General features: G+C 44.5%; 3 protein-coding genes across 3 annotated transcripts; 1 reads left to right on the top strand and 2 right to left on the bottom strand.

The window, feature by feature from the left end:
* Window positions 1-2,165: 2,165 nt before the first annotated feature.
* CFAP184 (cilia and flagella associated protein 184) lies at window positions 2,166-3,889 on the bottom strand. Its single transcript, XM_074864927.1, has 2 exons — window positions 3,035-3,889; window positions 2,166-2,771 (listed from the first exon to the last, which is right to left on the bottom strand). The coding sequence occupies exons 1-2, from the start codon at window positions 3,887-3,889 to the stop codon at window positions 2,217-2,219; spliced, it is 1,410 nt and encodes a 469-aa protein (XP_074721028.1). The 3' UTR covers window positions 2,166-2,216.
* Window positions 3,890-4,265: 376 nt separating this feature from the next.
* On the top strand, window positions 4,266-10,455 carry TADA2B (transcriptional adaptor 2B). The gene is made up of 2 exons (XM_074865713.1): window positions 4,266-4,557; window positions 5,734-10,455. Exons 1-2 carry the CDS (start codon window positions 4,288-4,290, stop codon window positions 6,724-6,726), a joined length of 1,263 nt encoding a protein of 420 aa, XP_074721814.1. The 5' UTR covers window positions 4,266-4,287; the 3' UTR covers window positions 6,727-10,455.
* A 1,842-nt stretch (window positions 10,456-12,297) lies between these two features.
* Window positions 12,298-18,780, bottom strand: GRPEL1 (GrpE like 1, mitochondrial). Its single transcript, XM_074865714.1, has 4 exons — window positions 18,643-18,780; window positions 17,503-17,671; window positions 15,534-15,615; window positions 12,298-13,197 (listed from the first exon to the last, which is right to left on the bottom strand). Exons 1-4 carry the CDS (start codon window positions 18,714-18,716, stop codon window positions 12,851-12,853), a joined length of 672 nt encoding a protein of 223 aa, XP_074721815.1. The 5' UTR covers window positions 18,717-18,780; the 3' UTR covers window positions 12,298-12,850.
* Window positions 18,781-24,346: the final 5,566 nt, after the last annotated feature.

Raw genomic sequence — 24,346 nt, 5'->3', positions numbered from 1 at the left:
AAGGACAGTTTATATCTCTTAAGCCAAAAGCAGCAAGAAGCACAAGAATTTTCCTGGCAGGAATTTGTAAGAAGTCAAACCAGGTAAAAGTAACTTCTCTTAGGGAGATGACTGCTGATCATCCTTAATTCTTAATTATTTATGAAAACAGTTTTGTGGAACACCAGGCAGCTACTCGACTTATGCGATAGCCACTCTTTCAGCAGGAGAAGAGCTCACTTTCAGTAACAAAGCTTAAGATGAAAGGTACCGATTTCGGTGTCTTTTTTTAAAGTAAGTGGTTGGCAGTTGTCTCCTTTTACTATCCAGCAACAACAGACAGAGGTAGATCTACTAGTATTTTGTGAAAAGTTTCTGAATACTAGTTGTGTAATGTCTCTTCATGAACAGAGTGTTTGAGCTGCTGAGTACTCCCTTCGTGAGCAGAACAAGAGCCTGTGCTGGTCCATATGCAGTTGTTCTGCAAAACTGTGAGGACCTTGGAAGACTATAACCAAATTGCTACTGCCTAATTGCAGTAAGAAATTGATGATCTCTTCTCTCATTTCACTGCGACATCAGAACAAGATTTAAACCTTCAATAGTGTAATAACCACTTCAGTTATGTTTTGTCTTTTAAATATCCTGGCAATTCAGAAAACCTAGTTCAGAGATGATTTAAAAGAGAAAGGTGTAAGCCATTCCTAGAAACGTCTTTATGTAAGTTCACCTACTTTTTATCCCCATATAAGTGCATTCAGTGGCTTGTGTGCTTTGCTTCTTAATTGTGTTCTTTGCTTCTTAAGTTGCTTAGGCAACTTAATTTAGAACTAGAACCAGCAGCTCAAATACAGCTCATCAATACTGGTCCTATGGGGTGTAATTCCAACCTGCGGTGGAAAACCAAAAGACTCCATTCTTACTCTTTCCCACTGGGATGTGCTGCCTTTCCTGCAAAATTCACAACCGTTGAACACTTCAATCTGGGCCTTTAATACCCAACTCTGACTGCCAGAAATGGGACTAAAGTTTACTGGTCTAAGCAAAGTAGTGGTATCATACATAGAAATCAACAATTAATAAGGTGGGACTGATTCAATAATTGGGCACGTCAGCTAGTGATGGCCTATAAGGAGCGGAGAAAGTTGCAATTCCTTCAGTAATGAGAACATAGTATGTCAGAGCTCCACCATTTTACTGGCCTAAGATGTTTCTATGTTCTTGACATCCATCCTGTGCCTTAAATCAAAAATAATGCTACAACAGCAGCAGCAAGAGCTGTGGGATATAGATCAGTCTCATAGCCACTGTTTGCCATGGGAGAATTAGAGTTTAAAGAACATACTATTTTGAAAGGGTAAGCTGCTTCCTGTTACTAAAGCTCTGTGAGCTGTACAGTCATAAATGTGTAAATGTTTTTTGCTGCCTCCCCTTCAGTCTTTTTTTCTGGAATTCAGATGCACTATAGTTGAGCAGTGCAGAGGGGACTGAAACACTGATGGGGCTTCTGCTATTCTCTACCTCTTCACAGACATGAATGAGGAGAACAAGGTTGAGTACCCCCTAAAAACTGTAAAAGCTGAAAGACCAAAATAATTCAAAACTAGTTTTGAGTGGTAAGATTCATGTATATATTTATACTGTCAAAATAGTTCTTAAAGTAATAAACATTTTGTCTTGTGCACTACCAGGGCAAAATTGGCAGCATTTACAGAATGGGTGAATGATTTAGTGCTTCTGTAGTATATTGGCTGTATGCAGGTCATGTCAGGTATTGACAATAAGCTGCTCTCCAGTTCTTAGCCCCATCTGTGAAAATTGCCCCTTGTGATGGGGCAGTATTTATTGTACAATATTTATTGTACAGATGAAGTCAATACCAAGTTACAAAATCCATACAGATGGTTGCAGAATCAGGATTTGAGTTAGGGTATGGGGAGTGCTGTGCTTATACAACACTGCTGTGGCCTTAAAGGAGTGAATGCTAAGATGGTTTTCTGAAAGTGCAGACTTTCGACTGAGGTTTTTTTTTTTTTTAAGACAGGCACATGTATGTGGTTTCATTCAAACTGAGTAACTACTGTAATCTCTTCGCTGAATGAATAATACTGACAGGTCACTTAGAAAAGGCTTTCTCAGGAGTACGTGTAACATATTAAAGACTTATCAAAAAGCATGTTAAGAATTAGAATTATGGAAAACTCCTTTGTTTATTTCTTTTCCATGCTTTCTTTTCTTCAGTCATTCTCAGCAAGGAAAGAGGAATTGGCTTCCCTGATTTTTTTCTGAATTCCCCTACAAGTAAGGATCAGCCCAGCATGGTGATGTTTCAGTGTTTCCAGTTGCTGGCTTAGCAGCTCTGCAGTATCTACCTTTTCCTCAAAGTCCCGAAGCAGTATCTCATTTCCAAGCAACCCACATTTCTGCTGCAATTTCAAATTGTTTCTCCGCAGCCTGTCTCTGGCCTGTTTTGTTTTGGTCAGAACGTCTCTCTCCTGTGACAAGACGGTCTCGATGTCCATCAGTTCAGCCTTCCGGCCTTGATTTTCAGCTTCCACAAACTGTAGTTTTTCCCTGAACTGGCTGAAAATATGTACTGTGTTTGATACCTTCTTTTTGAGCTTCTGGATTTCATCACTGAGGTCATCAATCTTTTTGTTGTGTTTCTGATTCTCTTTCCTCACGTGCTCAAAGTCCACAAAACGTTGACTCTCTACCAGCTCTCCCTGAGCTTTCAAGACGGTTTCAAGGTTTTGGATTTCATGCTTCAGCTTGATGTGTTCCACACGGGCCTAGAGGAGTAGAAATAAAAGAATTACATCTTTAATCCCTGCCTTGCCAGGGAAGAAGTGCTTCCGTTTAAAGTAAGTCATGACAATAAGCAAGCCTCAAGGGGAGAAGAGCATCGTACAGCTTCTGTTCTTCAATAGCGAGCGGTAGATGTTAGGGGGGAGACAGTGCCCTGGCTGCGAGAGGGAAGCGCTGGCCTTGTCAGAAATCTTTTCGGCAGGAGAAGAGAGAGGGAGGAGCGGGACGACCGCGGCCGGAGCCTCACCTCGCGCACCCGCTGCTCTTTGTCCCGTTCCTGGGCCTGGATGCGGGCGGCCGCCGCTGCCGCCCCGCCGTCCCGCCGCCGCCCTGGGCTGAAGGCGGCCACCGCCTTCGTACGGCGCTGGAAGGCGGCCCACTCGGCCTGGGCCCGGGCCTGCCGCTCCTGGCCGCCCCGCTGGCGGGCCGCCACCCGCTCCTGGCAGGCGGCGGCCTCTCGCTCCCGCAGCTGCCACAGCCCCCGCAGCTCCCGCAGGCGCTGGCCGTACAGCTGCGGCCCGGCCGCGCCCAGCCCCGCCGGCAGCCGCCTCTCGCCCTGCCGCAGACGCAGCCGCTCGCCCAGCCGCAGCTGCAGGCGGGCGCTGGCCTGCCGCAGCCGCTCCCCCTCGCCCGCCAGCCCGCGGTGCAGCTCCAGCAGCGCCGCCCGCTCCCGCCGCTCCTCCTCGCCGCTCCTCCGCTCGGCTCCGCCGGGGGCGGCCGGCGCCGGGGGGCCCGGGGCCTCTTCAGCCCGCGCGGCGGGAGGCGCCTCTCCCGCGGCACCGTCCCTGCCGCTCGCCTCCTCCTCCCCGGCACCGCCGGCTGCTGGCGCGGCCACGGCGGGCCCCGAGTTCGACGGCCCCGGCGGCCCCGCCGCGACCTCCGGCTCTGAGGGCCCCGGCGGCTCCATCGCCTCCGGCCCCAGCTTCTCTGGCTCTGAAAGCCCCGGCGGCTCTTCAGGTGGCGGCCCCGCTGGGACCTCCGCCCTCGGTTCCGCGGGCTCCCCTGGCCCGACTTGCGCCTCGGGCCCCGGCGACTCCCCGGGGGCACCCGGGCTCAGCTCCGCCGGCCCCTCGGGGCGCCCCAGCCCTGCCGCCGCCTCCATGGCCTAGCCGCTCCCCGCTTCCCCCGTTGCCCGGGCAACGGGACTCGGCTCCGCCGGCCGGCGGGCGGCCCCGCCCCTCACCCGTGGCGCCGGCTGGGCCACGCCCCCTCACCTCTGACTACCACTCAGCGACGGGGTCGCTTGGGGTCGCCTCTCCGATTGGCCGCGGGAAAGGAAGACGGATCCCGGGTGGCCAATCGCAGCCGTTCGTTCATTTTAATAGCCCCTGAGCCCAGGCGCGTTGGTCCCATTGGTCGGGAGCCCGAGAGGAGGGCCAAGCCCTCAGCGCTCATTGGCCGTCCTTCGCGGGGCTCCGCCCGTCGGGCGCGCCGCCATTGGCGGGGCCGCTGCGGGGGCGTGCCGGCGCGTGCGCGCGGCCTGTCGGCGGGCGGGGTAAGATGGCGGAACTGGGGAAGAAGTACTGCGTGTACTGCCTGGCCGAGGTGAGCTCCCTGCGCTTCCGCTGCACCGAGTGCGCCGACATCGAGCTCTGCCCCGACTGCTTCTCGGCGGGCGCCGAGATCGGCCCGCACCGCCGATGGCACGGCTACCAGCTCGTCGACGGGGGCCGCTTCACCCTCTGGGGCGCCGAGGCCGAGGGTGGCTGGAGCAGCCGGGAGGAGCAGCTGCTGCTGGACGCCATCGAGCAGTTCGGCTTCGGCAACTGGGTAAGGGCGGCGGGGCGGGCTGCCGGCGGCGGGGCCCGCGTCCCGCCTGACAGCGAGGGAGCCCGGGGCAGCGCCGCCCCTCAGGCCGCGAGCGGGCCCGCCCTCTGCGGCGGGCGCTCCCCCGAGCCCAGGGCGCGTCGGCCGCGGGTGCGTGGGGCCACGGGCCGCCGCTGACCGGTCCGAGGGACTCGCCGGCCTGGGCCGCGGGCAGCCCGCGGGCCTGCTGTAGGCGGGGGACGTGCGCGGAGCTGAGAGGAGGCCCCGGTGTCGCGTCCCGCTCCGCGGAGGGGGCAGCCTCTGGCCGGCGGGTGCACGCGCCTCCCTGCCGGGATGGGGCCTTTCGGCCGTTCGCGGGCTACCTGCGGGAGAGCTGCTGCTCCGAGGAGCTCTTCAGGCTTCGCAGAGCTGTCACTGCCTTCCGTTCCAGCATGTGCCTTCCCCCTCAGCTTCTGTGTTACTGCTCCTATACCCTCCTTTTCCCTCAGTATGGCACAGCTGTAAACTTGCTGCTTGCCTTCTGTGTCAGTACACAGTCAGGCTCGTTTTTAAAAAATAGCAGTAAAAAGCAGCATTATCTGATTCATTAATTGTGACTCGATTGTGATTTGCTTCATTAAACGTGAGGGCTTTTTCAAAATCTTTAAAGTTTGTGATCATTATAGCTTGTTTAAGTTCTTAACTAGAGAACAAGTAAATACTACCTTTCTTACTGTAAATACTGTATTTCTTTATATTGTTCTAAAAGTACTTCACCAATGCAATATAAGTGAGCAAAAGCCAAATGATGTAGCGATCTCAGTGCTGGCTTGGGACACAGGAAGCTTCCCGGTGATGGTAAGCTCACTTTTTGAGAGAGCGAAGGATGCTCAGGAATCACCATGTGGATCCAGCGTCTCGATGGTGTTCCTGTGCCTAAAGGATCTGATGCAGCTTGCCTTAATGATGTTTCTGGCGCTGTTTTCGTGGCCTGCACGCTCCTGAACACCTTGTAAATGCTTATCTGGACCTAAAAATGCAGATCTGATTGAAACATGGCTAACTTCAGTATTGCTAGAAGAGTTTAGGTATTGAGTTGGCTTTTGAGAGCAGGAAGGAAGTCATGCTCTTACCTGAGTGCACGTTATGCTGGAGATGTAACGGGAATCATTTTATCACTCCTCCTTATTTTCCGTTTAGGAGGACATGGCTGCTCACGTGGGAGCATCCCGAACACCTCAGGAGGTGATGGAGCACTATGTGAGCATGTATATCCATGGTAACCTGGGAAAAGCCTGCATCCCTGACACTATTCCGAACAGAGTAACGGATCACACGTGTCCCAGCGGTGGCCCGCTTTCTCCCAGCTTGACCACGCCGCTCCCACCATTGGATATATCGGTGGCTGAACAGCAGCAGTTGGGATACATGCCGCTTCGGGACGACTACGAGATCGAATACGATCAAGATGCGGAGACTCTGATCAGTGGCCTTTCGGTGAACTATGACGACGACGATGTGGAAATAGAGTTAAAAAGAGCTCACGTAGACATGTATGTAAGGAAACTCAAGGAGAGGCAACGACGGAAGAACATTGCACGAGATTATAACTTGGTACCGGCCTTTCTGGGGAAGGATAAAAAGGACAAGGAGAAGGCTCCCAAACGAAAGATCACAAAAGAGGAGAAGGAGTTGAGGCTGAAACTGAGGCCTCTGTACCAGTTCATGTCTTGTAAGGAGTTTGAAGACTTCTTTGAGAACATGCACAAAGAGAGGATACTTAGAGCAAAGATTCGGGAGCTGCAGCGGTATCGTCGAAATGGAATCACCAAAATGGAAGAGTCAGCAGAATACGAGGCAGCCAGGCACAAACGGGAAAAGAGGAAGGAGAACAAAAACATAGCTAGTTCCAAGAGAGGGAAGGAAGATGGTAAAGAAGGTGAATTTGCTGCCATTGAAAACCTGCCTGGCTTTGAACTCTTATCGGACAGGGAAAAGGTGCTCTGCAGCTCTCTAAATTTGAGTCCTGCACGTTATGTGACGGTAAAAACTATAATCATTAAAGACCATCTCCAAAAAAGACAAGGAATTCCTTCAAAGAGTCGCCTTCCCAGTTACTTAGATAAGGTACTGAAGAAAAGGATTTTAAACTTTCTAACAGAAAGTGGTTGGATATCCAGGGATGCTTCATGAAACTCAGCTGATCTGAAAAAACACAGCAGAGGCCCATTATAGCCTCAAGGACTCCGTTATTTTTTTCCTTCCCTCCCCAAAGATACAGAAATTATGTCACTTAAAAAAAAAAAAAAGAAAAAAAAAAGGAAATACATAAATCCCCACAGTATTCATGATCCATGGTTCAAATAGACTTCTGCTTTGGATCATGGAAAATACTTAATTGTGATCTTCTACATTGGATTTCACTGCTTTTGGTACATTATTAGAACAGATTTCTTTCATGTGAACTTACTCAAGTCCAGTAGTCCCAGAGTAGTTACTTTACTCCTTACTATTGGACAAATGAGTATCAGTGTAATCCTTGCTTTTCTTTGAAGGTAGGAGATAGTTTCATTTGCTGGAAACTTTCTTCTCCCTTTGTTTCGTTTTTTGGTGTAATGCTGGCAGCAAAGTGAAGCTTACAAAAGTCCTGAGCATGGTGAGCAGGGATTTTTGTGACCGTTGCTAAGCTTTCAGAACATTCTCCTTAGTAACTACAGCCAAGGCGCTGGGACAGCAAGGTGAGAGTTTCTGTCGAGAATACAGCAGGGATGAGCCATGGCAGGGAGTGGAAGGAAAGAAATGCGGTAGGTGAGATGCCTTCAGGTACTTGTGCTGTGGAAAGGGTTCTTGAAGAGCTACCTTCACACCCAGCTGATCCGGACATAGCTTTGACTTCAGTTTTTGCTGAAACAGACTCCGCTGAAGCTTCGATGTTAACTAATTAGTAGCAGAGTTGCAGGAGTACGTGGCAGCTGTGGTGCTCTGTTCCAGAGGAAGGGTCAGCACTACTGTGAAGTGGCTGATTTGGGCTAGAAATGGGGTTTGGGAAAATAGGCAGTGAGTTGTCTTGTAGCTGTTGGGAGCATCAGGCAGCAAAATCACCGTTTCCTCTTGTTGGGGGAGGTTACGCCTTCTTTGGCATCTGTAACTTCTGAGCTTGTATGGGATGAGGAGGTGTAGCTGCCAAATCCTGAATTTGATTGGGAGGGACAGGGAAAGAGAGTGAGATTCTCAAGTGAAGAGCGATCACTGAGATTGGTTTTTAAAAACAAAAATAAGAAGTGATAGAGATTAGGTCAAGATGCACAGCTAATGTGCTTCTGAAGTACAGAGCTGTAAATCAAGCCATTACCAGCTTCTGATGGCACATACCTTGAAACATACTGGACTAAACACGTTGAAGTTGAAATTACTGATGTGGCAGAACAGTGACTGCAGCCCACCGTAGTGAGAACAGTGCACCTGGAGAGGGAACTTGTCACGACTCTGACGACTAGTCTGAGCTGGTGATGTAACACAGCGTGTGGCGGAAATGCCAGACCCACAGCACTGTTCTAGTAAGATTAAGGGAAAGATGTTGAAGGAAGACTAGAAAAGATTTTAATGCTCATTTCATCCTTAAATTCCCGTGCTGGTATTTAACCAAAATGAATAAAAAATGGTGGTTGCCATGTGGAAGACAGCACAGTGTTACTTGTGCCTAAGCCTCTGCTGGTTGTGTCTGGAGCGGGAAGCTGTGGCCTCAGGCCAGGTGGGCAGGTCCTCTGGAGCGCAGGTGTGCCAAAACATGGAACTTAACTGGCTTCAGAACAAGTGCAAGCACTGGAAATGTCACTTTGGTTTGATGCTTTGGGCTGTAGTCAGTGAGGATACTTAAAACAGTATCAATTCTGCAACTTGGCAGAGGTATACTGATCAAAACTGGGTTTTAGTTAATGTATCCAGCATTACCAAAATAGTGTTACCAGTGAGTTTAGAATAAAAGGGTACAATTACAAAGCCAGCATTTCTAAGGAAGAAGAAACCAAAACTCTAGTGCCTTTTTCTTGTGAGCTTGTGATGTTATGTCCCTTCAAAAAGGTAAGGGCTATGTCCTCTTGGATGTAATGCTTTGTTTGGCTTACCTGTAAGTGGCTTGTTGTGGAATACTTGAGACAAAACTGTCTCTCCTTGGCAGCAGTGGCACTAACTGCAATGTGCTGAGTAGCTTTAAGAACCACTTCCACCCTATATGCATGTACAAACAGCACACAAGTTCATAAGGTGTAAACCCGTGGTTATTTTCTCTGTCCTACTCCTGTGGAAAGGAAGCTCAGCCTTTCTTTCTAGTATTCTAGTTATGCAATTTGGTTCTTCCTGGAACTTGTTACCTAACTGCCATAACATACCATTACTGATAAGTGTTCTGGATCCTCAACTCTGCATGTAGCTGAGAGTTTAAAAGAATTGATTTGGTTCTTCTTTTAGTTTTTTCTCAAATCTGTGATTTTTATATTTCTACACTGTTTTGGCACATCTAAGTCTAACTGAAGCAATAGTCTAAAGCCCATCTGAACAATAACTTAAAAAAAATAATCTTAGGCACCAATGAGTCATTTAAATGTTGAAGTGAATTCTGCATTTAAACTTTGTAGTTTAACTCCTCAGCCCCTCCAAAATGTTTCTTTGGTGCTAGACGTAACTTATTGAACATCAAAATGAATGTAAAATAAAGTATTTTTAATGTATGAAATATGGATATCAATATTTATTTTATACTTGCAAGCAAATTCAAGGTGGTAAATGTTTGCTTTAGCAAATACTAGTCCCTTGGAAAGGGCTTCCCTAGAAGCAATGTCTCATTGTCAGCTATGCTTTTAATTTTAAAGGTGACTTGCACTAGAGGATGCTGCTGTTCCATATTTTTCACATGGAACTGATCTAGTCTAAGCATTCCTTTGTTATGAGCTGCTGTTTTTTTGTTTGTTTGTTTTTAAGTTGAGATGCAGTTATGTTAATCCAGCAACTTACTAGAGCTACGCTGCTTCTCTTCTGTGGTGAAGGGGCTGAGAAAAAACATGGCAAAGAGCTCTTCAACTTGTATCTTTTGTTGATCTGGAAGCGCTTCCTGTACTGTACAAATAACCTAGCCTTCATGTTGCTAATGAAAAGGTGTTTTATATGCTTAATGCTCTTGACTTTTCTAATTAAAGATATTACTAATGATAGTATCTGTCCTAACAGCATTGATGTAAGCCTATGAAAAAGTGACACTCTGTAAGCTGTTCAAAATACTGATCTTCTGCTACAGCAATAAGTCTGTTTTAACGCTGTATGTTTACTTCAATCAGTCCAGTCCCAGTGATGTTTTACAGTAATATTTGTTCACTAGGTAACAAGGGAGCGATAATCTCCATTCTGTGTGTACTACCTGGTGCAGAAGGGCTTGTTACAGAGTGTTCTGGACACAGACCCTCCTGCCCTGTGTTCCGCTGCAGTCCCAGCAAAGCATTAGGAACAGCATTAGTAGGTTTGCACGAGTCTTTGACCATGAACTGCCTTGTAAATCACACAAACTAAGCACTCTGCCAATTATTCTCTTGTGCGGCGGCTGCATCAAATTTCTTTGCAACTGTAATGGACTTCATTAGCCTTTCAGTTTACTATCTCTTCTTGCAAAATGTTTTTGCATGTGCCCCAGTTGCTCTTACGTGATGACACATTGAATACTGTGAAGGAAGGCACGTGGTGAGCCTGTTCAGCTCATCAGCTTCTTCCTTAAAGGGAATGTTGCACTCATTTGAATCGTGTACTGGTGTAGCTGTGCCAGACACGCAAATGCCTGTGCTGAAATCATGTAAAACCTAACTGATGTTGTGCACACTCAGCATTTTACTAGGTTTTTGCATTGTATATTGGTAAATAAACTTGTATTAAAGTTTCTTTCCATTATTGATTTAATGGTAACATAGCTTGTGTAATGAGGAAAATGGCTGAAGCCTTTGCAAGAACAGAGATGCATTATAGCTAAATGATCACGGGTGGAGAAGTGGTCTTTATGAAATAGCTAAGCCAGAGGTAGCTGGTGGTAGCTTTGCTGGCTGCTCTTATGCTTCAATTTCAGAACTACCTCCCTGTTTGATTTCTTCAGTGCTTCTGACTGTGGTATGGCTGCGTGTAGAGGTGCTCTGAGCTCTCAGTACAGACTGAAGCTCTCCCTGCCGAAAGCCTCTCTGAAAGGGCAGGCCAAGGAAAAAGAACCACTTAAATGAGATACTCAGTTACCAGCTTTAAAGATACTGGTTTGAGTCTTGCCCTGAACATTATCAGTAACTTGTGTTTAAGAACCCCCTCAATGAAGTAATGCAGTCCAAAAGAGACAGTTTGTGTGAGGAGCTAGGAAGCTCATTAACAAGATCTTAATCTGCTAGGGAAGAAGCTGTCCCTTTAATTGCCCTGCTAGAAAAACTTCTATACTTGTGAAGTGATTATTAGTTTTAGTTTAGATGCAGAGGGGGTGGGAGAAGGTAGAACAATACATAACAGTTCTTAAAAGGTATATAAATCAACCCTGGTCCCTATATGGTGTATCAGTTGAGCACAGGTTCCAGCCAAAGTGCAGCAAAACTCTTCAGTCCTACTTCACACAGCCACAGCTTGATCTAACCCAGATGGAAGCAGTTAGTGTGATCCAACTCAGATGGAAGAAAATTACTTCCAAATTCTACTTAAGTATGTGGAATCCCCTGTTTTTTTCCCTGTAGTTTTACATCTATTTTTGCATTTTGATCCCTATACTTGGTTAGTTTTAAAAAATTAACACTGCAGTTGTCTTATTCTCCCTGCCCAGTCAAAGCATTGATTTTCTTTCCTGGAGCTAAGAATGAATGAATCCTTAACCCCCAAACAGTATGCACTTAGGTTGTTCCTAGTTAACTGTCTGATTGCCGTGAGGCAAACTAGCACTGGGAAAAAAGTCTTAAAGAACAAGTAATCACTTCTCACTGCGAGTTAAGTCTAGTGTTCAGTAAACTGTTGGCACCTCTACATCTGAACCAAAAAAAAAAAAAAAATCAATACTTGACCTTAAAGTAAGAAGCTCCTTAATCTACCACAACCAGAAATGGTGAAAAATTCAGAACTACTTACTGTTTACCAGGTCCTAATACATGCATGAGTTTGAAGTTTCTGTCCTGTGTGTTAAATGTATGGACTGTGAGGATACAAGAGGACAGATGCTTTGTCAGTTGTGTAATTTGCCCAGTTCCATCCACTCCTGTCCAGGTGACCAGACAAACGTAGGACAAAGCATTCAGTGAATCACGTACTGTATTTCAGCCTGATTCTGCAGGACTGGGAGCAGCAGGTGGAGTTAGACATGGCAAGAGCTGCGTATGGGAAAAGTTCCGTTGCAACTTAAGATCCAAGCTGAGTCAATGCAAGAAATGAAGATGAAACTAAGATCACATTTTTTGTTTTGAGCCACTTACATGCAATTATTTATGTAATTCTGAAAGACAGTATATACCAAACTCTCAGCTACTCACTTCTTTGGGTGTTGTGTCTTTTGGAAGGGTTGTAACTACAGTTTGCATAACAAACTGATTGTAAAGCTTGGAAATTACAAGACTATCAAAATTGTTTAAACCAATTTATACAATATTAAATTAAAAATCCAGAGATAGGATAAATTCTATTCGTTCTTCAATGCCATACAAGTATTAGATGGTTTTCTTGAGTCAACATTACTACAGAACAAAAAGGGTTGAGCAATTACAAAAGATGTCTACTCTTCATTACCTTTTATTTACAGGTCAGAATTCACCAAGGTTTCCATTTCAGTTGTTGAGAGAGATTATTTCTGAATAGACAAAAAAGGGCATTTATGATATTGGTGTGTAAAGCTGATGGATGCTGGCAGAAAACAGGTTATTGTACTACTTCACCCACTTCTGCAATGTTAGATTCTACAAAACAAAAGGAAGTGTTCGAACCATTTGGATTTTCAATCTACACACAGTGATAAACTTGAGACTGCAGAATTCTTGTAAGCATTTCATTCCTTGCACCTTTAGTAGCAATAGTTGTAAAAAATATCTAATTTAAAGCATTAGAGGGCTTAATGGCTCTTGTATTTCACACTTAAGAATTACGGAATAGTGATGTTGAAGGCCACTAAGCAGGAGAAATTCATTGGTTGCTTCATTTTCACTGAGACACCTCAATCAATTCATTTAAACCTCTCAGGGGGCAGAAGAATGAGGAAAGCATGGTGTAAGAGAAAAACCATCCAGGTGTTTAATAGTTGTATGGCATTTTAAATTCTCACATTAAGCAGCTAAGCATCTTTCACAACACCCACCAAGGCAGGCCTCAGCGTACGCCCGTGCAGCTTGTAGCCAATCTTGGATACCAGCGCAATAGTGCCAGGCTCCTTCCCTTCCATGGGAGCGTGGAACAACGCTTCGTGTTCATAGGGATCGAACTTGGCTCCGACAGGATTCAGTCTGAGCAGGCCATGTTTTTTAAACACTTTTTGAATCTGTACTTCTGTCATAACAAGACCTTCATATAAACTCTTCAAGTGAGGATTTTCATCCTTAATTTCTTCTTTTGGAACACTTTCTGTTGCTTTCTCCAAAATGTCTGCAACTTCTAGTAAGTCCTTACAGAAGCTCTGAATCCCTAAAAAGAAGTAAAAGAGGAGGGAATGGGATTAGTCCACTGAGGGAAACAAGTGTTAAAAAACCCCAAACACACAACCCCAAAACCTACAGCAATAATCTGTACTCTTGTAGATTTTTTAACAAGATATACGGTACTGTAAACATCTGGGTAAAATGTACTTTCCAATTTTACTTGATGATACAGAACTATTACAGATACCCTGAAATCCACACCACCTCCTCTAGTTCTATGGAAGAATTGTATTTCAACTTAAAAGAGCTAAGGCTATGCTGATGACCTGACATTATCAGTTAAAATTCTAACCAAAGTTACTAAAACCTTGAGATGGCTTAATGTAATTTCCTCATGTCTCCCCCATCCCAGGATTCACCTAAAGTTCAAAGTATTACGCTGCCCTATTCTTACCCTTTAATCTGATGTGCTAAAGGTATCTGCAGAAGCAGCAGCATGTAGTCAGACTGATGAGAAATCCGAGAGATGAACAGGGATTCATACTTGAAGGAAAAGAACTCACACCTCTCCCTCTCACTGAAAACTACTTTCACAGTCAGAAGCTGTGCCTTGTAAAGACTGAGTAATTCCTAAGCCAACAATAGTCCGTGTCCTGAAGCTGTTCTCTGGCTCACACTAAAAGAGTGTGGACTAATCTTACTTAAGACAAACTGTCTCTAGCTAATCATGAAAAATCAAAACAACTCAGTAGAGTAACACATTTTTACACAGAAGTAAAAGTAAGCCAGTGACAAACTGCGCTGCATTTTGGTAGCCTTGTTCTTTTTTTTTTTTTTTTTTGCCAGACAGCCTTTTTAATTCTAGCTCACAGTTTAGATATTTTTTTTTTTTTCCTTACCAAGAAGCAATATAAGAGCACATGTCTTTGGTTTGAACAAAAAAAACCTGCAGAAGCACCTTGCAAGACCTATAGGGATCAGCTAGTTCTCAGGAAGGGATCACTTTAATAACTGCACAAGTCTATAGAGACTTGAACTCTTTATAGAGCAGTAACTAACAGTGTCCAAAGAGTTCACAAATATGAACAAATGAATGAAGGTTTTAAATTAAAACTGTGGTTAGGGCTGAAGTGTCTCAGACTAATCAGTTGTCTAGTGATCTGGATCAAACTAAAGAACCAAACTCTTCAGAAGGTGGTTTGTTCTGGTTTGGGTTTTTTTGCATAGTTACCTCTGCAAATACCTGTGACTGCATCTCTGTGAATTTATGCAAGTCTCAGAAATTAGTTTATCTTCTTCCAACAGAAAAGGCACTCATGTACGAATGATAAAACTTACAATCATGCAGATTATCTGTAATTGTTTTAATGAAAAATTTTATTTGAATATTTATTTCTATTGTAGCATCTCTGAGATCAGACATCACTCAAAGTCCTTCTGCACTAAGTAGCAGATTAGTGAAACAATGCTTACTGAAAATCAACTTCAGGATGAAGCATTCAAACATCCATTAAAATGGTACCAGAATACTATGTAACTGAGAAGTGCTTTTTCTTACAGTACACATTAGCTGATGACGCTCTATTCAGAAATTAAAACTTCTGTATTCAGAATTAAACTCTACAGCTGTGTATTGTGTGGCAAAAAAGGTCAACTCATTTTTCAAGCCATGAAGATGACAGCACTCTTCTGCTGCAGTATTTGCACACAATTTCTGTTTTACAGATTTGTGTTTAAACTGTCAAAAAGCTAAATCAGATGTCAGTAGCCTCGCTCTTGAATAAAGATGTGTTTCTAGCACTCCTCGTAGCCAGTGATTGTACATTCCTGAAAAGAATCCAACCCATCTAAATGTGTTACTTCAATTTGAAAGCTATGGCCTTCAACAGAACAGAAACATTATTTGAATATAAGAGGCTAAAAAAACCCCACCCAACAAAAAAGAACCAAACCCAAAACAAACACCAAGAACAAAAAAACCTAAACCAGAAGGAAAGCTAGTATTCCATGCTCTTGGTTCAGTTTTTACGCAGTCAATTCTGAGACCAAGGTGCGTGAAAAAGGCAAACTTCAGGCCACAAACCTTACTGAAAAATCTGCTAGTGTAGTACATATTGTAGGAAATCAGACACCAAATTTAAAGAAAATTTCAAGTTGATGACTTCAGCAGTTAAAGTATTGCCCTTGTCTAGCAAGATGATTACAATCCTGATGCAAAGTGAGGAACTGGTCAAACATCTCTGCGCCAAATACATTTTTTAACCAAGTAGTCAGAATCACTGGGAAGTACAATTTGTCAAAAGTGGGGGCCAGGCAGCTCAATCTTCCAGGCGCTGCATTTCCTGGGTCTTATGAATATACACAAAAGGAGCCCCCACTGACCGTATAACTTTGCCTCTTCTACCAGTTTCTGGCTTCTTTGCCTCACGTTTTCTGCATCTGCCAAGGCACGCTTGTACTTGTCCTAAAGAAGAAAAACCAGTAACAGAAGAGATTTCATTCCTGGTGGTTGGGTAGTTGACAATACTTCAAACCAGCATATTCAGTATAAAACAGCATTTTCCAACAGTTACATAGCCTAAAGCCACCATCTGAAGAGTAATCTGAAGATAACATGCCAATTATCACAGCATCCTTCCTACTAGGGCAGATGTTTGCTTCACTTTAGTGCAGACAGAAGTGAGGGAAAGGAAGTAAGATGGGTTTCCAGACTCTCCCTATTTGTCAACAGATTAGCTGGAAGAAATTTTTAACTCTATGGATATGTCAGGTTTTATGAATCAAAGACTTCTGCTTTTTCTGATGTGTTCACAGAAAGCCTTCATCAGTCACAAGGTATTTTGACACTCTGACAAACAAGATTCAACCCAGCCATGACTTTCAAACCATCTCTTCCCTCTCCATACATACCACAGAATGTCCTCCATTTTTTTCAAGTTTTACAAACTATGAAGTCTAGTTCCTCTGTTGTTCAGGAACTGTATCCTGGGCTGCATCAAGAGAAGTGTGGCCAGCAGGTTGAGGGAGGGGATTCTCCCCCTCTACTCTGCTCTCGTGAGACCCCACCTGCAGTGCTGTGTCCAGCTCTGGGGGCACCAACATAAGACAGACAGGGACCTGCTCAAGCGGGTCCAGAGGGGGGCCACAAAGATGATCAGGGGGCTGGAGCACCTCTCCTACGAAGACAGGCTGAGAGAGTTGGGGTTGTTCAGCCTGGAGAAGAGAAGGCTCTGGGGAGACCTTATAGCAGCCTCCAGTACTTAAAGGGGCTACAGGAAAGATGGGGAGGGGCTCGTTATCAGGGAGTGTAATGATAGGATGAGGGGTAACTGTTTTAAACTGAAAGAGGGTAGGTTTAGATTAAATATAAGGAAAAAAATTCTTTAGTGTGAGGGTGGTGAGACACTGGAACAGGTTGCCCAGAGAAGCTGTGGCTGCCCCCTCCCTGGCAGTGTTCAAGGCCAGGCTGGACGGAGCTTTGAGCAACCTGGTCTAGTGGAAGGTGTCCCTGCCCATGGCAGGGGGGGTTGGAACTAGATGATCTTGAAGGTTCCTTCCAGCCCAAACCATTCTATGGTTCTATGAAATGCTGCCAACAGAGACGTTAAATAACATCTCTGCTTTGTCCTTCAGTGCTTTGGGAAGAGCAACAGATAGGAAATTCAATCCACTTATGATCCATACATACTGCTTCTATAGAAGGCTCTGGGCTACCTCTCAAAGTCTCAAACACTCTAGAGAAACATCTCATATAAAGCACTGATCCTGAAAAGCAATACCTTTGCTTAATCCATGCCTCCCACCTCTCAGGGCATCCTTCACCCTCTGCTGAAGTCACACATGGAAGGGAATGCAAGATACATTAGGCCAGACAGAGGGAACGTGACACTTCAGCCTTATGTTTGAAGGGGTCTCCAACAGAGAAGGTTTGAAAGTTCCACTTCCTGAGTATGTAGTAAGTATGCTATTATATAAAAGATAAGCATCATTAACCCTGACCTTTGAAAAGTCAGCAGCTGTTTTCGGAAAGCCTACTCTTAGCACGCACAAATACGCACATCAAAGACACATTCAAACCCTTCCATGGGCTTCCAAAAATCATTCCTCTGCCGAGCAAAACTTAAGTGAACTTAAGTCAGTGAAACTCAGTAACAAATCTTCAGGTGGAAGAAGGTCTAATTTCATCCAGAAACCGGAAAGAAACTATCCAAAATCTTAATTTTGGACCAGGGACTTCAGGTCTTGTAGCAGTCACACATCTGTATCCAGACTGTGCACTGAGAACCCGTAATGAATGCTCTTAGGTATGCAGTTTGTAAGGTATGCAACCTGATGACCAAAAGACACTTACAGTAACTTCTTTTAGTTGTTCTTCCAGTTTGCCCTTTTCTTCAGTTAAGATTTTTTCAGCTGTGCTGGGTTCAATTTTCTGCTCATTTTGGCTCTGACTCTGGTCCTCTTCCAAGTTCTGGCCAGTATTTTTCTGTTGTGTTGCTACACAAAGCAGTCGTGGAGAAGTCCTAAGGCAAAAACATGCAGATAATATTAATCAGTTGCTTAATTTGTAAAATGTTAGCATTTTCTGGACATGCTGGACACTTTGACACTTCAATGTCTACAGAATTCTCACATTAAAACACGAATCAATACAATTCTAGATCTGTGAAAACTGTTTGCAGAATCTCTCATCAGAAGTAACTGAACTAAGACCATCTAAACTGTTGCAAGAAGTAACTTTCCCGCAAGGTAACAACCACTGGGCAGCAGCTTGCAAGTGTCCATTATATTCAGTTTACGAAGTTGCAGCACGTTTAAGGGGAATATAAGCTTGTTTTCAACACAGCACTCATCAAGAAGCAAATCCAGTTTACATGATGCAATCATCTGCAACAGTCTCACAGAAAACACACCAACGAGAACACTGGTTTGCTGCTGACTGCTAGAGAGCAACTGAAAAGCACCTTCTGTGTCACTGCTATATCGCAAATATCATGTCAAGCACGGGCCAGTCTCCATGAAGCTGAGTATTTATCCCTTCCTAACGCTTCTTAGGCTGAACTAGCGGAGCTTCCTGAGCAAACCGGTTTACGGACGAGGCGGGTGGATCAGTGCCGCAACGACAAAATGCTTCCGATCCCTGCACGCCACATCAAGGCGTCAGGCCTGGAGGCCTTCAGACGCAAGGCCGGGCCAGGAGGGCCCCGCCATGCCTGGCCGGGCCACTCACCCGGGGGAGAGTAAGGGAAGCCAGCAAAGGGCAGCGGGGCATGGGCGGCCGGCATCAGCCCGTCCCGGCTGTAGGAAGGGGCTCCTCGGCGCAGAGCCGGAGGGCCGGGGCTCGGGGGGTGAAGCACCCCAGCGCGGCGGGGCCGGGCCCCGCTCTCCCTTTGGCTCGAGCCGGGCGGGCGCTGGCGAGGAGGTGAGTGCGGACCAGAGGGAGACCCTTCCCGACGCGCCCGATCTGGGCCAGGCGGCGCGGCGCGACCCTCACCTCAGGGAGAAGCTCAGCAGCGGGTACCGCGGACGGAGCGCGCCCCGCACGCACTGAGCCACCGCCGCCGCCATAGCGCCTTCCTGCCCGCCGACCGCCTCAGCCCGCCCCTCCGAGACTCCGCGAGACCTCCGCCAATCGGCAAGCGGTCACGCTAAGAGTGACGCGTCCGAGGACCAATCCTCAAGGCACATGCACGCCGCAGGCCAAACAGACGGAGGCGGGAGGTGGGGCCTGTAGGTCTTCCGGGGCGCCGCGGAGAGCCCCGGCGAGGAGTGCTCCTCCCGCCTCCTAGCGGCGGGTGACGCGCGGGTGGGCGTGGCCTGAGGCGGGGTGAAGGGGCGGGGCTCGCGCCGTGTCCCGCTCCGTGTCTCGAGCCGTGAGGGCCATTTTGTCTTGTGAGGGAGGCGGGAGGGAGAGGCTGTGTTTGCCTAAAGTGTGGGTCCTGTCGGGTCCTTGCTGCCCCTCCGCGGGGTGTTAAAGCATAATGTCAGGAACGAAAACCTGCGAGAGTTAGCAGGGCACTGGTTAAGGTCAGGCATTGGTATTTTCCTGTCAAAACTGGTCAACACAAGCTGGAGGCAGTTTGGTGGCTGCAGGTGGTCCAGTCTGAGGATCTGCATCTTTCCCGTGCAAGCTGTGACTGGAAAAGTTTGAAGATTGCAGCCTCTTTTTTTTAAAACTGCTGAATAACTCTGTTATTAGTAATACCTTGTAGCATCTTATCAATGTGCAAACCTCCATGTAGAGATTTTCATCATGTGTCTATACATGCTCACTATAACTGCTGTATACACTCTTGCTGGATAATTGTGATCGAAAATCTTAGGCTTTTCTTAAAAGGGATAATGTTGGTAATCCATGGCTTCAAAATTTGGCCACCTGCTTGTGCAACCTGTGTTTGCAAGTGGCCTGTGTAACTGGAGGCTATGGAGACCCTGCTTGGTGATCCTTGGATGACTTCTTAACTTCAGCAATTAGTTTGTCGCTATCCTGTTAAAAGGAGGGGAAAAAAAAATAAAGGTCATGGATTTATTGTACGGTCCCAAAGTGAATGCTAGATTACTCACAGATGCCTGAACACCAGCTGTTAACCTGATTTTTGCATGCATTTGTACACTTTCCAAACAAAATCTGAAGGAGAGAGAAGATGCAAATTCCGTAATGCAAACTCAGTAAATGTTATATCCAAGTATATAATTAAAGTATTACTAAAAGAAGAAGCTGCAGAAGAAATTGCTGGCTTGCCACATGAGAATCCTGCAGAAGTTAGGACCTTGTTAAGTTCAGTCAAACTTTGGCAGAGTGCACTAGTTTTTCAGCATGGCCTTTATTTGGCAGGTTTGCTTGTCTATGATGTGTTGCTTCACAGCCTCTGCAGAAAGCAGGATAAATGGTATAATGAGGCCAGTGGCCTCATACTGTAACAGCTGTTAGATCCCAAGGAGTGTCACTGTTTCTTACAGTTATATGGATTTGGATTTCTCCTCCCATGAGAAGATTTGGAAGAGCTAGAAGCGTACCAATAAACACTCTTCGGTGACAACAGGCAACAGCTCTAAGATAAGAGCCAAATGGTTTTGCAGTTCATGGCTTTATATTTTGGTTACTGCTGTTTTGTGATGTGACACTGGTACAGTCCAATGGCTTGCCTGTACAGAACACAGCAAAGAAAAAGAGCGTATGCCATGTGCTGTCCATACATGGAGTGGCTGTAATGCTGTCAGTATGTGCTTTCTGGAAAGTAGGTAAGCCACAAATTCCAGGCTTCATCCTCAGATATACTGAAAGAAGTAGTAGAGAAAATCTGTTAAAGATGCTGATAATGCTGAGGAAGGAGCAGAGAGAACACAGAGAAAAATAGGAATAACCATAAAGGACAATGCCCACAGAAAGCCATGAAGAAATGAGACTGAGAAGGTTAAGTGGATCATTAGGTCTGATGTTCTTAAAATGTTTCCTGGAAAGATTATTGGTTCCTTACAAAACCTAGACAAGTAGTCTGCCTGTCTCATCTTTCTTGTCTATTGTTTTTCCCTCACACTGTTAGCATGTAGCTTCCTATCATTCTCTGCTGCCTACCATCTTTGGAAGTGGTGCTTGATGAATGATTGATCACAAAATCACAGAAGTGATAACAAAAGGTTGAGAAAAGCCTATTGACAGCATGTCTCATTAACAACTGAGTAAAATATATTGGATTCAAGATTTCTGAAACAAGTTCTTTCTTGTATTAGGACCCATTTACCTCAAATGACAGTTCATAGGCCTTTTGCAAGCAAATTTTCAAGATACTCCACAGAGAAAATGAATTTTGTTGTGATTTTCTCAACTTGAACAGCTGTCAAGAAAAACCCACAGCTAGCACAGATATTGATGGGTCAAGACTAAGCAGCACATGCAGCACAAAAGAAGAGCATGCAAGTTTACATGGAACTTGTTTGCATCATGATTGATGTTGGCTGTAAGTACTGTCCCACTCTGTCAAAAAAAAAAAAAAAGACTTTTTCATGCTTTGTTCTGGCTCACGCTATTGCAGTCTGTTCTGATTTAATTGTAGTGCCACCTAGTGGGTTGGTTTTTTTTTTTAAACTCAACTAATGAGTATTCAGCATGTGTTCCTTGACCTGATTGGCAGTCACAGGTGTTCAGTAACAAGCATAGTTTTGTTCTTGAGCAGTCCTCTCCATATCAATCGGTCTTTTGCTCTTCACATAAATACCGAGTTTGAATATGATTTGATGATAAGTAATGCTTATCCTGAATTCTAAAACATTAACCAGCTGCTACTTTTCAACATGATGTGGTTGAAAGTGACTCTAACCTCCAATTTCTGTGGACTAGTGATAGAATCAGGTAGTCTAGATATAATTCCTGGTTCCTCTAGTGATTCACTTGGTGGTCTTACGCAGTTATTTAACCTAATTTCCACATTTCTACAACTACAAATTAAGGGTAGTAATCTTTCGGTACCTTACAAGAAAGTTGTTTTGAGAGCACAAGGGAATTTCTGTGATATTTTGAAAATTCAAAATGGCAACTGAATGATAAGTCTCTTTTTTTATTATTAACATTGCACTTGTAGTAAAGAGACTTGTAATCCTTTGAGATGGAAAATGCCATAAATGCAAGATTTGTGCTTGAAAAGGTAAATGAAAAATTAAGGTGCTTCTGTTTCTCACAAAAAAAAAGCTAGTTCTGTCTCCTAATGCTAAGATATAGTCTATTGATACTCAACCAGCAAACAGAATGCCATCACATTTGTGTTTTTAATATGAACTGTATTATTAATGTTTTGTGGATGAAAGTAAAAGGGTATCATATCTTCTCCTATCAGGTATGTTATATGTCATCCTAATCAGAACTAGATATTGACCTATGGTGGGAGCAAGTGGAAAAGGAAAAATATCAAAAAATATCTTTGTAAATATTCTAGCAGTGACCTTTCAGGCCAGTTACCAGGAAATACCTACATCGAATTACAGAATGTTAATTTAGCTGTAAGATTGTTACTGAACTATATAGCAGTGAAGACAAATTTGTTATTCATACCTGTGCCCTTTAGAAAAGATCGCAGATAAGACCACTTAGCCGTAGTATTCCATAGTCCATTGTGGGAAGATGTCTAGTGTAAAATTAAGGGACTGATCCTTGTGTATAAAATAATTTAAAAAATTTATTCTATAAGGATTATTGAGACTGAGGATGAGCTACACTCTGGATCTGTTTCAGACAGATGACAATAAAGATTAAATCATTACTTGAATCCAGAAACTTTAAATCCTGAAATGCAGGTTGGGGTGTGGGAGGGAGATAACCTTACTTTCCTTTAATTATATCAGTACTAAAATGGTTAATCTGTACATTCAGAATTTATAATTTTTAATACAAACATTTTAAGAAATCTCTCCCAAGAGAGAATGTGTAATACCTACTTTCTGCCTAGTTTCTCCTTAGGCTGAAAATATAGAATCATACATCTTGCTCTGATTATAAAGAGTACCCTGTGAGTTCCCATAGCTTTTTGCTAACCAGTTTGAAAGGTACATTTTGTAACGATCTTGTTGCCTGGAGAACGTTGTCGCTGTGTTGGAAGTCTAATAGCTATAGCCACAGGGCTCTGAAGAGAGCTAATTAGAGCAATTTAGAATAACAAAAGTTCTGTTCTGGGAGGACACTGAAGAGATCCTTCCCCAGAGCAACATGCCACAATTTCAGAGACAATTTATTGTAATATTCCTGCATAAGTCATCTGGTATCCCAAGGATTTACAAATCTGTCTATCTATTATGGTTTGTTCTGTTAGCCCTCATGTTATCAGGGGCACTCGTGTATGTCTTGTAACATTCCTGGAGATATAAAAATGGAAAACCTCTGTCAATCAAGCATTGTCTGTCTTACTTTAGTCTAGTTACCAGTCAGAACGAAGCTGTGCATAATGCACAGAAATAATCTGTCATGCTGATATGGCTTTCCACCTAGAGACAAATTTATTGAGCTTTGAGAGAAGAGTTTTCAAATCAATTGTGATTCTCTTAGTGTGGTGTCATGGATTTTCTTAATATTTATCATAAAAATAAATTGTTGCCTTTCTACTTACCAGAACAAGTTGATGGAAGAGGAGGTCAGCTCTCTCTTGTCACATTCAGATTTGCCAAGAAGACAGCAGTTGTTGGTATCTGTTTCTATACAAAGGCCAACAATGGAAGTGCTGTTATTGGAATGATATTCTGACATTCAGAGCTACATTTTTCTTTCTTTCTTAATTTTTCTTTAAGATTTGATGAATTAGTTGCTGTGGGCCCATTTCTGCTGCCCTTGTGTACAAGTGATTTGTATTAGTCAACGGGAATGTTGTATGGTGAAGGACTGCCAAGCCAGGTGCTAGGCAAATAGGCTGCCAGTAGCGCTGTAAAAGCCTGAGGCCTGGCTATTCATTGCTCAAGCGTGACTTGTGCAAATGTTTATCTCTTGCTTTTTACCTTTTTTTTCTGATGACTGACAGGATGTTGAACAGCATGGTTGGTTGGGCCAGTGCACACAGCTCTGTTTAGGCATGATGGTTTAGTGCTCTGATTCACAGTTCAGTCTCATAGGTAGGCTGAGGCTGTTCTTCGAGCACCCAGCTGGCTAACAAAGGAGGAATGCTCATTCTGCTGACATCGTGCAAGGGTATTGAAAAAGCTGTGAATGAAAGAAACATAAAACAAAATTTAAAAAGGTTATCTTCTGCTTTTATTCAATGCCTCTAGAAAGCAGCAAGAGCTTTTAATTGTGTTTTTATGTGTAATTAATGAGCGGGTGAACACTCCTGTGGGACCATTGCTGTGCTCCATTCAATCCTAATCTGGCTAGGTGAGTCTGGCCAGAATGGAGACAAAGAGCTCAGCTAAAAATAGCTGGAGTGGGAGGGAATAAAAACTTCCAAAAATCTGATTGCCACATAAATAAAATCTACCTAACACCTTTTTGGTGCTTTATGTGGAGGTCACAGTCTCTGAACCTGGACTTAAACCTGTCCCTAAAAAGAGTGCTTCACACTTTGTTCCCTTCCCAAAAGCATCTGTGAAGGCACAACTTCAACCCTGTTATAGGAGCTTATATCATCATTAGACTGGTGAAATTTAAGGGGGGGGGATGTGTGTGGTTTTGTCAGATTTTCCTCAAAATCAGTTGGGTTCTCTTGCTGATATCTATGATATAA

Source organism: Strix uralensis, chromosome 4 (assembly GCF_047716275.1).
Source record: "Strix uralensis isolate ZFMK-TIS-50842 chromosome 4, bStrUra1, whole genome shotgun sequence".
NCBI lineage: Eukaryota > Metazoa > Chordata > Aves > Strigiformes > Strigidae > Strix > Strix uralensis.
This window is presented reverse-complemented; position numbering and strand designations above follow the sequence as displayed.

Coding starts and splice junctions, on each gene's coding strand:
- CFAP184 (XM_074864927.1), bottom strand. CDS start 3,889: ATGGAGGCGGCGGCAGGGCTGGGGCGCCCCGAGGGGCCGGCGGAGCTG. Junction 2,772..3,034: donor AAGAGCAGCGGGTGCGCGAG/GTGAGGCTCCGG, acceptor CTACTCCTCTAG/GCCCGTGTGGAACACATCAA.
- TADA2B (XM_074865713.1), top strand. CDS start 4,288: ATGGCGGAACTGGGGAAGAAGTACTGCGTGTACTGCCTGGCCGAGGTG. Junction 4,558..5,733: donor AGTTCGGCTTCGGCAACTGG/GTAAGGGCGGCG, acceptor TTTTCCGTTTAG/GAGGACATGGCTGCTCACGT.
- GRPEL1 (XM_074865714.1), bottom strand. CDS start 18,716: ATGGCGGCGGCGGTGGCTCAGTGCGTGCGGGGCGCGCTCCGTCCGCGG. Junction 17,672..18,642: donor CTGCTGAGCTTCTCCCTGAG/GTGAGGGTCGCG, acceptor TTTTTGCCTTAG/GACTTCTCCACGACTGCTTT. Junction 15,616..17,502: donor AACAACTAAAAGAAGTTACT/GTAAGTGTCTTT, acceptor TTTCTTCTTTAG/GACAAGTACAAGCGTGCCTT.